This window comes from Vanellus vanellus (genome assembly GCF_965231255.1).
Source record: "Vanellus vanellus genome assembly, chromosome: 2".
Lineage (NCBI taxonomy): Eukaryota > Metazoa > Chordata > Aves > Charadriiformes > Charadriidae > Vanellus > Vanellus vanellus.
The window spans coordinates 18130436-18148370 of NC_138906.1; the positions used below are offsets into that span (position 1 = coordinate 18130436).

At 43.6% G+C, this 17935-nt stretch overlaps 1 protein-coding gene across 2 annotated transcripts in view; it reads right to left on the reverse strand.

Moving 5' to 3' along the window:
• Positions 1-15797: 15797 nt before the first annotated feature.
• Positions 15798-17935, reverse strand: part of WAC (WW domain containing adaptor with coiled-coil) — a gene marked incomplete at its 5' end in the record, with an annotated part of 63847 nt that continues 61709 nt past the window's right edge. For both annotated transcript variants that reach the window (XM_082480132.1, XM_082480131.1), the window contains one exon: positions 15798-17266. In XM_082480132.1, coding sequence (XP_082336258.1) covers positions 17197-17266 — 70 coding nt within the window. In that variant the 3' untranslated portion in view covers positions 15798-17196. The remainder of the gene's footprint in view (positions 17267-17935) is intronic.

Consider the following 17935-nt stretch of genomic DNA (forward strand, 5'->3'; position numbering starts at 1 on the left):
GGACTCTCAGACAACCTGCACGCTGCTCCCCCAGCAGCTGCTCCCCAGCCGTGTTCCTGTGGTGGGCTCTCCCGACTGAATGTGCACATTTGTTCTTTTCACTGATGAGTTTCATCCCACGTTTTTCTAGAAACCTACTTTTCACTTTCTGTACACTACTACCTTGTGAAAAAAGAGATCACATTTTAGACAGTATCGCCCCTTACTGCTTTTTCTTTGGTTCATCCATGCCAGAACCACTTCTTTTGGTATCCTTAGCACTTTTTTATTATTATTATTATTATTTAAAGGAATTACTGGTTCTGCTTACCTCCTTTTTCCTTTAGGCTTTGTCCCTAAAATTACCTATTAATTCTGGTTTTACTCAAGACTTTTGTCTTTAGTTTGTTCTTCTCTCACTTTGTATTCCTAAACAGTAGATACATTACGTTTTATCTTCACAGTCAGCCTGGTTTGTTCTACTGGTTAGACTCAAACCTAGAATTTCTTTTTTGATTACTTTTTATATATATAAAGAAGGTGGAAAAAAAAATTTCCATGTCATTCATATAGGTAGGAATATACACATAGATGTATGAAACTCGTTATGGCAACAAGTGCTGGAATTTCTTGCTACTCTGCATCCCACTCATCCTTTCCCAGCAGATGTGCAGATGATTATAGCCCTCCATGACCATCATGCTCTGTGCGTTGGGTGACACTGCTTGTTGCTGACAGGCAACCTGGTCCACCTGATTTTCCTGGTATGGCCGCCTGCAGAAACACCTACAGCCATCACACTCCTTCGCAGTCACCCGTGCGAAAGCAGTGGAGGGGCTCCCACCCTTTGTTTCTTCTTTGATGTAATAGTCACAAATTGCACAGAGGTTAAGGTGTGTGCTGTTTCCTTCCACACCAATGACGTTCGGTCCTCACTTTGTGTTCAGGCAACAATCTAGTCAGTCTTCCCTCCGAAGGAGCCTTTGTTGCCCTCTATTCACTCACAGCTCTTGGGGCTGAAGGTTCACAGACCCTTTCCCAGCCAGGCAGCATCCTGTTCTCTTACTAGGTTGCAAAAAGAGGGCAGAGATGCTACTTCTCGTTGAACTGATGCAGCTGGAGAAGCAGCATCAGATGGCTCTGGCTGGAGGGATTATATGGCTGTGCTGGGATTCCCTGTAAACCCAGATCAGTCAGACCAGGTCCGTCATGATCTAGAAAGACTAAAAGAGAAAGAGTTTTAAAGCAAGTGAAGAGGAGGAGCATCAGAGCCTCAAAAAAAACCCTTCATCTGTTTCTGACGGTGCAGCTTGTCTCACAACAGAAACTGGGTTAACAGCACCAGTTCTAGAGATCAGCTCTTTTCACTACTAGATTGTCTTGTCAGAAAGAGAGCTGAGATCGACCTACGTGAGCTGGTCTCACCTAGTGTTCCTACACATTTATGTCTCCACGTTTTTTGACATCTCCAGAAATCCTTTTGTAATGGGCATCTGCACTTCTCCCTGGTACCCCACACTGCTGTTCTGGTACCTCCGCTGAGGGACCTGGGACCTCGGAAGTGCTGAGCTCTCAGAGGGTGGGATTGCTGGGGGGTGGGGGTGGGGGTGGGATAGGAAAGTGAAGGGAGTTTGTAGAGATGTTACCAGTGGGTAACTTAGATAAAGCTACATGGGCATGTGGGGTCAGCAGGCTTAGATTAGGAAATCTACCCCAAAATTAATGACTTAGGTGTATGCTCCTGCTATTCCCTTGGAGGAAAAAATGATGGAGGGAATTTTAGAAAAGCTAATTCATCTCATGGGCTAAGTTGTTGCAGGTACTGTCTCAAAGTGAACAATAATCAAGCTAAGATACCTGCTTATCACAGCAGCTTCCTCTTTCCTTTCCCAGTACTTCCAGTGGCTGCCAGTGCGTCTTGTTTTATAATAGACTGGGCTGTGCAGACTGAGGGCCATTTCCTAGTTTCTGAATGTCCCAAATCCTTTTTGGGACTCAGAAGGAACTATTTCCTGTTCTTAACTAAAATTATGAGGACCGTTCCCAAAATTCCTCCCAAGTCTAAGTTCATTTTTACTCAGCCTGAGCACTGATCAACTGTTGGCACAACCCAAAGCCACAGAAGATCCTCATGACCCTTTCAGCTGCTATGGCATGGCTACATTTGACCTGTGAATGAAAAGGTAACCCACAGGATCTCCACCCAGGTCACACCCAGGAAAATGTTTTATTAATGCTAGACATGGCTTTATGGTACAGAGGAGATATTTTGGCAGAGATGAGCCTGTGTCCAAGCAGATTTGGGAAGTCAAGCATACAGGAGCCAAGTCTCAGTTCTCACACTAAAATCAATCAATTAGACTTCTTAATCATCTCATTGCAACATTCTGGTTGTGCTGCCAAGCTGAGCTGGTCAACAGATTTTGTTTTCCCTCCAGTATACACTGGAACTAGCAAAACAGGCTACAACATCCCACCTCGTCTGGGAGCTGCCAGGGCCTTTTCCTTCGTGAAGACAGACAGATGCAAAATCAGGCCAGAGAGCAGAGCAAAAAGAATGGGCAGTCACAGGATTCCCGTCCTCTTGTCCCAGTTTTCTGCCTCCCAAATTGCTAGGGCCTGAAATAAAATGAACTTACACAGCCCTGTAAGAAGCGAGGGACACCTAGAATGCAGAGGAGAGCTGGTGTCATGGAGCAAGGAGTGGTGCTAAATGAGAAGAAACATCCAAGAAAACAGAGCCACCTAGCAAGGTCCAAGGGGACAGTCCCACTTTATACCCAGTATGGGTATTAATCAAAAACACTTTCAAAAGCACATATGAACTTTTCTTCAAGAAACAAGGAATCTCCACATAACTGTTCTCTTCCATGAATCGAATCACTTTGTGAAAATGTCTTTCTGGGAGTCACTCAGCGTGCAGTCCCCCTTTCTCACCAGCATTGCCCTGTGAAAGCACCTCCAGCAAGTGCCAGCAGGAGCCACTTCTCACTTCGGCAGAAGCTGATCACTGCCACACTCTACCACCAAGACTTCAATTTCTTACTCCACAGAATGCCTTTAGCTCAAGCCTTTTACTGCTGCTTAAGGCATTATTGTGTGAATTATCACTGCAAGCATCAATTAAAAAAAGGAAATAAATCAAATTGCAAAATGGTGGCTACGGATGAAAAGGGAGGAGAAGATTTCTTTCTTAGGTGGTACTGCTTCGAGTACAGTTCTTATTCCAAAAACGTTTAGTAGAAAGTAGCTTTGGAGTCTGGCCCTGCAAGCCCAAACACCATCACCTCTCCTCGCAGCTGAGCAATAAGCCATAGCATTAGTATATGGCACTGTGATCAAAAAGTATTCCTCTGTCCCTAGATACCTTCAACCCCACGGTATATCCTCTCGTGGTCAGAAACTACTAGCTTCACATCACTGGTTTTTGGCATAGCACCTCTGTAAGGAAAGAGGTTGCAGCTGTGCCCAAGCGTTTGAATCAGCGACGCTGGAAGCAGGGGGTTAACATGTCGGAGTAACCACAGCCCTTCAACCTCCCCGTGCAGCCAAACGCAGAACCTGCCAAGTGCCGCGTTCCAATAAAATGCAACTCACACAATCTGCAAGTGTAATAAAATAGCTGTTAACAATTCTGTAACTCTCTCTCTCTAAGCTTGTAAAAGCCCGAAGGTCAGCTGGAAGTCAAGCTGCATTTCTTTGGGAGGAGAGCAGGCCAGTTTCGGGTGACGGGTTCCTGTCATTTCAACTCATCCCCTGGGCTTTGTGAAGGGCAAGCACTGCGCCTGGTGGGGTTTTTCTGCCTTATTCCCACTACAGGAGAGCAAACGGAACCAGAAGGGTACGTGACCAGAGGGGAGCGCGTACCAAAGGACCTTGCTGTTTCAGAGCTGCTCAGATCTGCCTTCCATCAGTGGTGACACTGAGTGAACATCATCTCAGCGTGGTGGTTTGGGAGAGGCAAGCTGATGGTTTCCCTTCTCTGGGCGTGATGCTGGAGACTCTCGAGATCCTGGAGATTCTCGAGACCCTGGAGTGAAAAGAGAAGCAAGTTCAAACCCTGTCCCTCCAGGTAGGGCCAAGTCTTAAAATCGCATAGTGACCTCCAGGCTCACAGGGGTTTAGGGCTGGGAATGCAAACCCAGGCCCAGTGTTCCTGGGCAGTCTTGTGTGTCGAAATGTAAGGCCACGAATTAAGGGAAACAAAGTAGCTTTGCCACGTACGAAAGTGGGGAAGCGGGACGGATGTGGAGAGGGAGAGCAAGGGTAGGGGAGGCAGAAAAAATTCATCATCGTTCTCTCGTCACAGGACACTCCATTTCTAGCTTGGCAAACCAAGTGAATTTATTTGTCATCTCCAGGGTCAAAACCCTCCTCATTTAATCACTGAGACTTGGAGGGACAGAATGTGTCAGCACTTAGAGTAAAAACAACCAACAGGAAAACAATGTTTTCCCCAGGAATTTCCCAGTTGCGTCCCCAAGTATATCAAATTCTTGAAAGAAGAATCATCCAGACAGCCCAGACAGAGGGCTGAGCAACACTGCCGGGGCAGCCCCCGCGAAATCAGCAGTCCTTGCAAAATGGCATAATGCGCGCCAGCCAATTAACAGTGGCAAGAATAAAGCCTGCACGGCTGGATCCTTCTATTGTTTTAGCAAATGCTATGTTACTGTTTTAAGTTAAAACTCTATTTCAGCTAAGAAAGGAGGGAATCAAAGGGAGAAGTGCGCTAACCTGCAAAACCAATTCAAACACAGGCTTTAAGACCAAGCACCCTTTTCAGGATGATATAGGAGTACCCAAAGCCGTTATTTTACAGTAGCTGAGGCCAGGGTCTCTGGGGGCAGATTTGGATGAGCACTGTGAGGAGGAAAGGTGAGACTGAATGCCACCAGCATGCAGAGCATCACCCTTCCCTCCGGGTGCTGCAAGCCCTTGTGCACAGAGGTAATTCTGAGGTACAGGCACACCTGCAACACTCATACACACCAAGTATTGACTTTGAAATTTTTTTTCATTTTCATTTTTAAGAAGCACCTTTTAGAAATCCCATTCCCCAAAACATCTTTTGCAGAAAGGGTACAATGGCGGCTCAGATAAGAGTGAGAAGCACAAGCAGCACAAAAAATATCATGAAACACACTCAGTTTTCCACCCAGCCTTAGGTCTTCTGTTCAGCTTTAATCAGGAAAAAGTTTGGGTTCCCTGGAGGTCTGGTTACAAGAAGGCAGCTGTAGCACTGGAAGAAGATGGAGCTTTTCCAGAGGGAGCTGGTGGGGTTTGCGTCTGGTGAAGAACTGCAGAAGTTCAAACAACTGGCCTCAAAACAAGCCTCTGCGTGCTCTCTTCTGGGAAATACCATGGAAATAGGATTAAGGTGTGGGTGGTGAAGAGAGGGGGAAACCACGCATTAGCTCAGAAAACAACCCCCCCATGATGTCCCTGACAAGGACTGGCATCCTGGGGACAGCTGCTGCCCTTCGGTCAGGCCGGTCCCCAGGCAAGTGCTGACATACTGCATCACCCAAGATGAGATGTAAAGGTGGGGGTTGGAAGAAAAATCAAGCCTCAAATACTAAGAGTAACATTTCAAATAAAATGGTCTGGATGGTTCAAAACAGACAAAATTAGCAAATTGGTTTCTCAGTTCAGGGAATTCTCTTTAAAGCCCCTGCAGCCTGCTTCTGCATTGATTAAAATGCATTCGTAATCTCTGAGTTTTAGATTAATACTGAAAAGAAGATTCAGTTAAAACTGTTTCCTGTAATTCACAAATGTCCTGTCACTCATCCCAGGAAATTCCACAAAATGGAAAAGCACACAGAAAAGATGGTATTTAATGAAATTTAATCCAACTTCCAACTGAATTGAAAACTTCAAGCCTGTGCAGAATTCAAGCGCATTACAAAACGAACAAGCAAATCTGATTTAATTTTTAACGTTTTCCTCCCCTCAGGAAAGTTATAGATTCTCACAGCTTCTTCTGAATTTAGGGTTTTTAGGATACACTGTTTATTAAGACATTTCTCACTTAATATCTTTATCAATGATCTGGACAAGGGGATCAAGTGCACCCTCAGTAAGTTCACAGATGACACCAAGCTGGGCAGGAGCGCTGATCTGTTTGAGGGTAGGAAGGCTCTACAGAGGGACCTGGACAGGCTGGACAGATGGGCTGAGGCCAATAGCGTGAGGTTCAACAAGGCCAAGTGACGGGTCCTGCACTTGGGTCACGACAACCCCATGCAGCACTACGGGTGTGGGGAATAGCAACTGGAAAGCTGCCTGGTGGAAAAGGACCTGGGGTTGTTGGGCGATAGCCAGCCGAATATGAGCCAGCAGTATGCCCAGGTGGCCAAGAAGGCCAACAGCATCCTGGCCTGTGTCAGACATAGCATGGCCAGCAGGGTGAGGGCAACGATCATCCCCCTGAACTCGGCACTGGTGAGGCCCCACCTCAAATACCGCCTTCAGTTTTGGGCCCCTCACTACAAGAAGGACATTGAAGTGCTGGAGCGTGTCCAGAGAAGGGCAACAAAGCTGGTGAGGGGTCCAGAGCACAAGTCTGATGAGGAGCGGCTGAGGGAACTGGGATAGTTCAGCCTGGAGAAAAGAAGGCTGAGGGGAGACCTTATCACTCTCTACGACTACCTGAAAGGGTGTGGTAGCGAGGTGAGGGTCGAACTCTTCTCACTAGTAACAAGCAATAGGACAAGAGGAAACAGCTTCAAGTTACGCCAGGGTAGTTTTAGGTTGGATATTAGGAAAAATTTCTTTACTGAAAGGGTTGTTAAGCATTGGAATAGGCTGCCCAGGGAAGTGGTGGAATCACCATTCCTGGAAGTATTTAAAAGACAAGTAGACGTGTTGCTTAGGGACATGGTTTAGTGGTGGTTTTGGCAGTGTTACATTGATGGTTGGACTTGACAATCTTAAAGGTCCCTTCCAACCTAGAAAATTCTATGATTTATGTATGCTTTGCTTGGTGCATACAAAAAAGGTCAAGGCATTACAGAAGTAAATCACAACTATGTTAGATTCCCAGCTATAAATTCTCTCCTTTGAATAACTCTGTACAAGTGAATTAATCCTTTTCACTCTAAAGAGAAACTTTCACCACCTCTACTATGAAGAGGTACAAAATAGGAGGTTATATTAATATTTCTACTTGTCAGCCAGGGAAGCCATTGCTGAAAAAATGTGTTTAACAAAATTTCCCTTGTGAAAACTCTTGTGATAATCCAAATCCCACCAGAGTCGAACAAGGCAGTGCAAAAGAGTAGAACATCGTTAAAAAGACAAGATTTTTTTACATGACTATTTAAGAAGTCAATGGCAGATTTCTGAAGCTCCTGTAATCCAAAGGGAAATGGTGAGGGATCTGCTTCAGCACCTGGAGGTGCACAAATCTATGGGGCTGGATGGGATCCATCCAAGGGCACTGAAGGAGCTAGTGGCAGTGCTCACCAGGCCACTTTGCATCATTTATGAACAGTCCTGGATAACCGGGGAGGTCCCAGCTGACTGGAGGTTGGCTGATCTCCTTCTATGACAAGGTGACCCACTTAGTGGATGAGGGAAAAGCTGTGGATGTTATCTACCTGGATTTTTGCAAAGCTTTTGACACCGTTTCCCACAGCATTATCCTGGAGAAACTGGCTGCTCATGGCCTGGACAGGCGTACTCTTTGCTGGGTAAAAAAACTGGCTGGATGGCCATGCCCAGAGAGGGGTGGTGAATGGAGTTAAACCCAGTTGGTGTCTGGTCACAAGTGGTGTCCCCCAGGGGTCGGTGCTGGGGCCCGTTCTCTTGAATATCAATGATCTGGATGAGGGGATCGAATGCACCCTCAGTACGTTCGCAGATGACACTAAGCTAGGCAGGCGTGTTGATCTGCTTGAGGGTAGGATGGCTCTGCAGAGGGATGTGGACCAGCTGGATCGATGGGCTGAGGCCAATAGCGTGAGGTTCAACAAGGCCAAGTGCCGGGTCCTGCACTTGGGTCACGACAACCCCATGCAGCGCTACAGGTGTGGGGAATAGCAACTGGAAAGCTGCCTGGTGGAAAAGGACCTGGGGTTGTTGGTCGATAGCCAGCCGAATATGAGCCAGCAGTATGCCCAGGTGGCCAAGAAGGCCAACAGCATCCTGGCCTGTGTCAGGAATAGTGTGGTGAGCAGGACTAGTGAAGTGTTCATCCCCCTGAACTCAGCACTGGTGAGGCCCCACCTCAAGTACCGCCTTCAGTTTTGGGCCCCTCACTACAAGAAGGACATTGAGGTGTTGGAGCATGTCCAGAGAAGGGCTACAAAGCTGGTGAAGGGTCTGGAGGACAAATCTTATGAGGAATGATTGAGAGAACTGGGGTTTAGCCTGGAGAAGAGGAGGCTGAGGGGAGACCTTATCATCTTCTACAACTACCTGAAAGGAGGTTGTAGAGAGGTGGGGGCTGACCTCTTCTCCCTGGTGACAAGCGATAGGACGAGAGGAAATGGGTTCAAGTTATGTTAGGGGAGGTTTAGATTGGATAATAGGAAACATTTTTTCACTGAAAGGGTTATTAAACATTGGAATAGGCTGCCCAGGGAGGTGGTGGATTTGCCATCCCTGGAGGTACTTAAAAAAAAGGTAGATGCTGTACTTAAGGACATGGTTTAGAAGTGGTTTTTGTCAGGGTAGATTAATGGTTGGACTTGATGATCTTAAAGGTCCCTTCCAACCTCAGCAATTCTATGATTCTATGATTCTTTTAGGTTGTCCTTATCAAAAACTATGTATAACTGCACAAGCCTGAAATAGGTTTAAGCCTCTGAACATATCAATGTTTTCATACTAGACCCTCCAAAATCTAGTGCCCATGGCTGGGCACACTGGCTGTGAGCAGAAGTTACTCTTGTGATATGAACAGCTTACCTAAAAATAGTAGCAGCTCTTTGTGTCAATGCTTGATAATAGAAACCTGTTTTCAGACTACAAAATGCTGAATAATCAATCTATAGCATCCCTGAAGCAAAGTCTCTCACTACATGCTATCCAGTGATGATGATTATCATCCCATTCCCCGCTGCACAAAACAGGTTTTTGTGAAACTCAGATCACCGTTACGCTTTACCAATGCCATGAAGATCAGTCATGTGAAACTGCAAAAGCACATAGCAAACTCCCATGAACCAGCTACCAAAATGTTGCCTTCTGTTCAATAAACTACTCCAAATGATACCTCTAATCCCAAATAGCTTGGAACAGCTGCTGTATTTGTCAGAAATCTACGCCACTTAATCTTATATGGGTCAAGGATGATCAGCATTGAAACTGGGCACCAGAGAATTAAACAAGTTCAAATATATTAACAATTATGAGAGAAAGCCATGCACGTTAGCTAGGAGAAAAATACAGAGATTTAGGGGCTTATACCAAAGATTATTCCAGGTGGGATATCAGAGCACCTAAATTGGTAACATTGATTTTTTTTTTTTTTTTTTTTTTTTTTTTTTTAAGCAAAAGGAACTCAGTTTCCAGAGGAACAGGGTTCTGGCCTAGCATTGCCAAAATTAGACCCGAGTTGGCTGTAATAACAGTGCTCGATGCAGTTCAGGTGAGTGCTGACACCCTCCTGTGCTTTTCTGAACCCTCATTTTGGTGGTTCTCTTGCTCTGACGCTCCAGGGTTGGATCCCTTGTGGGTGCCAGAGACATTCCTGCACCTTGGAGCTTCCTCAACTACTACAGCACTAAAAACTCCAACTGAGTAAAGAAGCGGCAGCCGAAGCAGAGGTTTTTTACCAGGCTGTGCACTGGTCTGTGTCTGCTGAGCCAGGGATGGCACCGGACCAGCTCTGATACTGCGCTGTCCCCCAAGCAGGCACCAAACGCAGCTTCAGCCGCCACAGAAGTGAGGCAGATTGGCTGGAGAGAGAGAGAAAGCCCACGCAGAGGAAAAGGCTGCATCCCTCTGTGTACCGGCACAAGGCAGAGGTCTGGCAAGCACCCGAGCTGGCCCGCAGGCCGTGGGAGATGCCCAGCCTGGCAGGCTGCTGGGACCCGCGGCGAGGACACGTGCTTGCTCACAAGGCTGCCGCAGGGGAGCCCGCAAAATCCTCATGGAACTACTAAGGAGTTCAGGAACCACTCCAAACTCATCAGATGGCAGATAAGGACAGCCGAGCTGATTTTTCCTCATTCTTGAGAGAGGTTTGGTATCTAAAGAAACCATCCAGGGCGAGAATGGCAGCTCCGTGTTGGTTTAATAGGGAGTGACAGTAGAAGAGGAATAGCATCTCCTTGGAGATGCTCCTCCATTTGTATTCCAAACCCATTAAAGACACGTCCTTTTCTTTGGGACGGGTACTTTGTTTTAAGTATATTATTGAGAGCAATGTTGATAATTAAACCTTTACACATGCTTAGTTGAACATTCACGTAGCAGTTAATATGGCAGTTTGGTTGTTAGGTTAGGATTTTGTTCAGCTGCACAGCAGGTAAACATTCATAGAGATGAATTTTTCAGATGAAAGCATACACGCATCCAAACCTCAAAAACCCATGTTTAACTGGGAGCAGTGTCCGTGCCCCGAGCCCTTCTCCCTACACACGTAGCTCAGAGTTTTAAGAGCAGGTAGTCTTCACCATTTGAGCTACTGCTGCCCCCAGGGTGACTCTGACCTGCCCTTCAGTGCCCAGAGGGTGCCCGCCCTGCCCTCGCTTGGCCCCTCGCTGGGAACTCAGCAGACACATCTACCAGACAGGTTTCTGCTGGGGCTTTGCTCCCTGAACAGCTTCAGGGCTGGCAGGAAGGACACAGCGGGAGCACGTCACCGAGAGCAGTAAGGAAAGGTCTATACTTTTTTGCATCTTTGGATGTCAGATAAGCTCTCCCAGTGTGTGAAGCCTCACCCCCACCGAGCAATTCCTTCAATAAAACCACCTATGAAGCAAACAAGAGTCCTTAAGGATCTGCCCTATCGCTACATGTTACATAGATGCACTTTGCGCACACCCGCACCCCCCCACGTCTCTTAATTGTTCAGGTGAAGAGATGCCAGGGGACATGACAACAAAATACTCAACAATTGAATTTTTTTTTTTTTTAATTAAGTAAAATTCAGCTACCACCCTAGGTCAAAGTGAACTCTGAGAATTTTTATCCCCCAAAAAAGAATAGTATCAAGAGGTTCGGTTATCCATGCTTCTACTGGCACTGTTATTGCAAGCAGAAAGGCAGTTTTATTTAGCAACTGAAGATGGGGCCATGCTGTCAGTGGTTTAATAGCTTTCCCATTAAAAAAAAAAAAGATAGAAGACTTACTGTCAAATTGAATCCCCAACAAGAAGAAAAAGTTTAATTAAACCTTTCAAAATGTGGAAAAAAAGAAAAAGCCTTTACTCCGAGGATGCAAAGCAGCGGCAAAAGGAACCTGGATGGAGCTGACGGACATCAGAGCCCCTTGGCACCATCAAGCAGTCCAGGCTTGCTGACAACACATTCACCTTCTGTAGCACCATCTGCCACGGGCTTCAGTCACTTTGCCAAATAACTCTTCCCAGTACACAAGCTTTCTGCTGCTAATGAGGACACATCTAGCAGAACAGGAACCCCAGTCAAACTCCGACAGCATCCCAATTACGTGGAAAAAAGATCCAACCACAGATTTTTGGACAGAGAAGCATGGTAAGAACTTGACAGCAAATCTGCCTGGGCAGGCAGGCAGAAGGAAGCTGTTCAGAGCTCCGAAAGGCAACACGCTAATAGACCTCCATGTGCCAACTTTAGAAATTAGGGAGGAAGTGAATCAACTTAAGTGACTTGCACCATTCTAGCTACTGGTGGAGATGACTGTGACAGTATTATCCATAATTAATTGCATGAATTTTCTTGTAACATACAGTAAAAGGGAGGATGAGCATAACCGACCTTTCTGAGCTGCACTATATTAATACACGCTTTTCACTCAGCCCAAATTCTGAGATTTCAAACTAGAGCATGGGGACTAATCTTTGAGCATGGGGCTGCATGCAGAAAATGATGGCATCCTTTTGCAAACGCTCTCTGGCATGTTTGACTAACAGAAGGTGACAAAATACTGTCACACGTATTGAGTAACTGCTGGAAGGAGTTGGTTGTTCAAGCTGCATTTGCAACGCTGGTGGGCTGAGTCTGGTATATGGAGCCACGGAGTACAGCTGCCATATGACCCAGCAGCTCCAGGTAGGACCTGTCCGGGATGCAACAAGATTTGCCAGGATGTTACTAGTTCCCATGGGAGACAAAATCTGACAGTCCATTCTCTAGAAAGCCCTTGATCAAATGGGTTAGTGTCTTTATTAGGCAGGAGAAAAGCGTTTCAGGACTCCCAGATCCTCAGCTAAGACTGGAGCCCAAATTGGTAGAAAGTCTACATCAGTCCTTACCCTCAGATAGGATCTTCAAACAAAAAGCCACGGTTGGGAAATACAGATGCAAGGAACATCTTCTAGGAACAATTCCAGACAAATTAGTACAGCAGCAGCATCACAGGCATCCAGGAAGGTTAGAAGACTAGAGCTGGCACCTACAGCTATGAAAGACTGAATCTTTCCAAATGCCTCTTGTAGAAGACCAAAGAGACAGAAGATAGAGGAACTTAACAGGTATCTGAAAACAGTGATGCATAACTGGAATCCAAAACTGTATCATAGCTGAAAACAATTTCCTTTGCAAAAGAAGTCAACATATATACGGATCTCAGTTGCAAATGAAAGCTTTTGCTTGACTAACTGCAAAACAACTGCCAGAGAAGTTGTTAGGCTAGGCAAGGGAACAAATTCCTCCTACATCAAAAGCTCTGACTCTTATGAAATAATATAAAATAAATAAGAAACCTGAAATAAAAGAACCCCCCCCACATCATTAATCATGGGCAGAAGAGCAGTGCTAATGTCAATGAGATGGTACTTTAGCTCAGAATATTCCTCTGCAAGAAACTTGCAAAAGTATTTTTAAAACATCCAGAATTGCCTTATTATCATCTTACGTCTGTAAGATGTTTCAGCAAGGACAGAATATTATTCCAGGAACAGCAATAGGAATGATGTATTCACGAAAACATCCAGCTCCTAATTCCAAGAATGGACTTGAAATTTAACTACGTATATAGTAGTTGAATGTTAATTTAGGGTTAGAGTGAGTGACTGCCCCTGATACACCCCTGACTCACAAGTCCCCCAAAGCACAGCAACAGTGATGCTTAGGGCACTTCGCTCCTCCCCTGCAGCAGAATATGCAATATTGGCCGCTGCAGCCAAACTCACAGCAACAAAGGACTCTGCTTTGTGACATCACAGGCAAGGTGATGCTAGAATGAAAGGGTGACAGTAAGGTACGGTTGTCTGACCCACAGACTTAGGAGATATACCATAACTAGCCAGTATTTTCTTATGTATCTTTGGGCATACTCCTGCAACAAGGCTGCTCCAAAAAGGAATGGAAATGTTTTTAATTCTCTCTGGCCTCAATTATATACCCTTTCTGAGTATGTTTCTAACTGCAACAGTAAGATGCTCCTACCAAAGAAGAGACAATTAATAAAGCAAATCTGAAAAGGAAACACTATATCACTGCAAAAGATCAGTCTGAGCAGGGAAAATTGACCAAAGTTGAGCAGTTGGCCACAGCATCTTAGGATCAAGTGAAAAAAATACACATATCTTCAAAGATATCAGAGGGCATTAATAATAAATAAATAAATAAATAAAAGATGGTGCAATTGTAAAAGCATTAAATATGGGAGTTCCTTGGATCAGCCATGTGGTTTTATAATTACATTCAGCCCCACCTTCTGCTGAAGTTCTTGAGCACATCACCACAGATGATAAAGCACCGTTCCAATTGCACTGCTTGATTGTACGGGCTCAGTCCATCTCCTAAGTGATCCTAAAGACCGTTTCTCTATTACACTAAATAGTTGCTTAGCAAACATGTAGCAGGAAAATCAAGAGCAACATATGCAACAACAGTTCCTTCATCAGTTTCTCATCACTATTCCTTGACTATCCGTACCAAGTAATTAATATAGAAAACACACCCCACAACTCCAATAAACACTTTCTGAACACCTGCCTAGGAAGAAAACAAGATTTGCCCCAGGGAAATTCACTTGATTTGACTTGCAGGTGCAGAATGATCCAATAAAGCCCCTTTCGTGAAACAGTATCAACTACATTTGAAAGGATAGCACCAGCTTCAGGATGGATAATAAATGACAAGCCGCTAATCCAGTAACAGGTCTCAGTGCACCTGCCCATTTCTTGTTGTCCAGCTTCAGATAGTGACCTGGTAGGAAGGAGAAAAAATCTGTCTCATCCCTCCCCCCCATACACAGAGGGCCAGTTTCTGCACATCACTGAAGAGGGTCTCCAGATCACAGAGTAACGCCAAAATTGCATTTGTTTGTTAGTGAAGCCATTTTGAAGGGCACTGACCCAGACCCTGCCCTTTGGTTAACGTCTACTTTAAAGCAGCGCCCGCAACCTTCTTCCCCAACTTGCCTGATGCTAGTGAAAGTTTGGCAAGCTGTCACTCTCCCACTAACAACAGCTCCAGGCTTTGGAAAACTGTGGAGGACAGGGGAGGAAAGCTATTGCATGGGGAGCAAATTACAGAAGCCAACAAGCTTTCCGTGTGCCACCTGATGCTGACAAAGAAGCAGCCTTATGGCATTACTTAGGGAGGACATCAGCTGAAGAGAGTGTGTCTGTGATGTATGTATGCATCTATTTTCAAGGGGTATAAAGTAGCACGTTAATCCTTGTTACTCCCAAGTTATCTGTGCCCACTCGTACATTATGAAAAGTTTTCATGTGCTAGAACAGACCAGTACTCTGTGGGCTGGAAGGCAGACTCTTCTGTAAAACAATGAATAATAAGATCAACAGGCAGCAGCTCAGCATATAAGAAAACTCATTCAAACCAGAGGTTTAAAAAAATAATCCAAAGTAATTTTCTACAGAACAAAATTCACTTGCTAAGCTCATTGATAGAGGATGTTATAGAGGGCAATATATGAATCAAAAGGAAACAAAATAAGGTCATGGAAAATAGGCCCAGAACATCTCTCAAGAGAAGCGATCTCTGTCTCATCAAGTAACTAAACAGCAAAATACCAGAACTAAGGACAGCCACTGGTGAAAGATCACCTGTATCCATCTCACATGCTATTTCCCTATGCTTGGGCAACCTCAAGACAATGAGCATTACAAGAAATAGGACATTATGCAAATAAAATACGAGCCTCTCGGGAAGCCTTCTGTCACTCGGCATTGGGTGTCTAAAAATGCAGAAACAATATATATTAAAACTAATTCAAGATTATGCTATTCCCATTTTCTGAGCAGAACTAAACATTTGCATTATAAGAAACGCAATAGCACATACTGGGTTAAAAAGTGAGGAACAGTTACAAGTTAACCTATCCTGATTTCTCATTTGTTGTTGTTATTTGTTGTTAAGGTATTTCGATTTGCTCCATTTGCAATGTCTTGTTAGGACAGAGCGTTCAAGCTTCCACTGATGAAAATCTGATTTTAAAAATCAGTCCGAGCCCACTCAACATGAGACAAGGCAAAATAAAAATGCAGTAATGTTTCTGGTGCTGAAAGACAGTATTTTGTAGGAACAAAACATGTAGCATCTCATGTTAACACCTTTAATTTTTTTTTTTTATCCATCACTTACAATCTTTCTTAACAGACTACTGTAATGTATACACCTCTGCAAATACTAAACTAGTACTGCCATCACTATTTTTGTTGTTTTTAAGCAAAGAAAAAGTCACGTTTATTTTGTAGTAGCAATAGTTTCTTTTTTATTTTTAATATACTTTAGGAAACAATATACAAAGCTGAGCTTTGCCACCATTTTCAAGCGGTGGGTTGCTCCAATTACACAAATTCAGCGTTTTGTGATGGTTAAGAACAGCAGTCAGCACCAGACTTAAACAGTTAGCTACAACACAAACATCCTTCGAAATGAAATGTCATAATATCAAGACAGGTAAACCAGGAGTTAACATATGACAACTGTTGGGGAGGTGTCTTAAATCATTCTTGTTGAATTTTATATTTCATTAAATATTTTATACACATTTTCCTGTTTACAAGTTTTAAACAAAACCTCCCTTGAGGAATTATTTAAGTACAAAAATGTTCAACAAGAACAGTTCTAATAAAGAGTCCCCAAACAGACCAAATTTTAATGTGTTGACCAAAGGAAATGAAAACCAGTGTTTCTTTGTTTTAACATGTTTATTACAACAGATACAATTCACATCTGACTAGCTTTTTTTTTTCCTCTTTCCCCTCCCACAACCATGTTAACATGTTCATTGGGCTATTTCCTTATATTTGAGCAAGTAATGTACTTTCAGCACACATGCCCAGCAGTACTATAAGTCCATTCTTACAGGGTGCAAATGGAAATACGTTTCAATAATTTATACAAACAAGTGGGTTATGCTCAATCACTGCAATTTTAAGCTACTGTACACAGGAATGAAAAGATTATAGAAAAAGTGCCATAGCAACAGTGCCTTACGAAAAGAGAAAATTAGAAGCATTAAAAAACTGATAAAATCAGATTTAGGATTTCACGGGGAAATGGAACACAGAAAATGAAAAACATTTCTCTGTAAAACAGAAATGGAGAAGCACTGCTCTCGATTCGGTGCAAGTGTGGAAACAGTTGTTTCATGATATTTTGTACATTACCCAAATTGTTGCAGCCTTAGACACAGATCGCCTGGCGCTTGCATTGAATTTTAGGAAATGCAAGATTTCTGAATGATAAATTAACTAAAAAAAAAAAAAAAAAAAAAAAAAAAAAAGAAAGCTAATTTTGCAGACAGGTTTACATGTAAAAGGCTAGGTATTTAGCCACCTCAGCATTGATTAGTTTTGGATGTCTAAGCTCTGATACACATGGCTTCCCATGGCTTCACTCTACAAAACATATTTACAACGTGAAGAATACATCTACAAGAAATCTACATTTCAAGGGTTTTACAAATCATTCTTGTATCTTTCCCCTGAATTTGACTCCCTCCTGTCCCCTTCCCCATGTCAACTTTTTTTCTGCCCAGCTCAACGGTCCAAAGTCTACTCAAATGCAGCTCAAAAGTGTTAAGACTGGGCATCAGTTTAATAGTTCCTGTACTCAAAACCATGTGCAATTGTTTACAACTTTTCACACCATGAAGGAATTCTGATTCTTTAGCTTTTCAAGTTCTTTAATTTGTTGCCTCAAAAATAGTATCCTGCAAGAGAAAAGAAATAAATTAGTATAAACATTTCCATATACAGAGATATTAAGTATCTACACAAGTACTTCTACAATTTCAGTGAAACATACCAAGCTCTTTAGGTCTATTAAATAAATTCATAGATTTTTAAATTCATTCCCAATCTGTTCAATCACCTATAAACACCGTATGCAGATGCACAGAGACATGCTGTGTTCGACACCTTAGTTCAAAACATTAAGTTGCTATATTTCGTTATGACTGATACACAATTATGTTTGAGCCTGCTCTTCACTTGAGTTTAACTCCCAGAAAAAGCGGGACACTGCAAGAGTACACTGAGTAACTGAATACTCTGAGAACGGTATTATGCCTGTGTCATGCAGTTTTTCAGACTGCATGACACCCCAGAGGCCTGTTTAAAAAAATTTATGACAAAGTTTTCTTCTAGGTGGAACACTTTTTTCCTCGTATTTGGCTCTGTGGCTAGTGGTAGTCTCTAGTTATGGTAAGCTCCAATTTCAAAACATTTGATCATTAAAAGACATCTAAGGAAAAAGTTGTAACTACACCTGGCTTACAAATAAACTATATTGCTAACAATTCCCTCATACATTTTTTCCTTCTTCTACTGAACTGACATAAACAATTATTGTGATTAATGAACACTTGGTTTACATAACT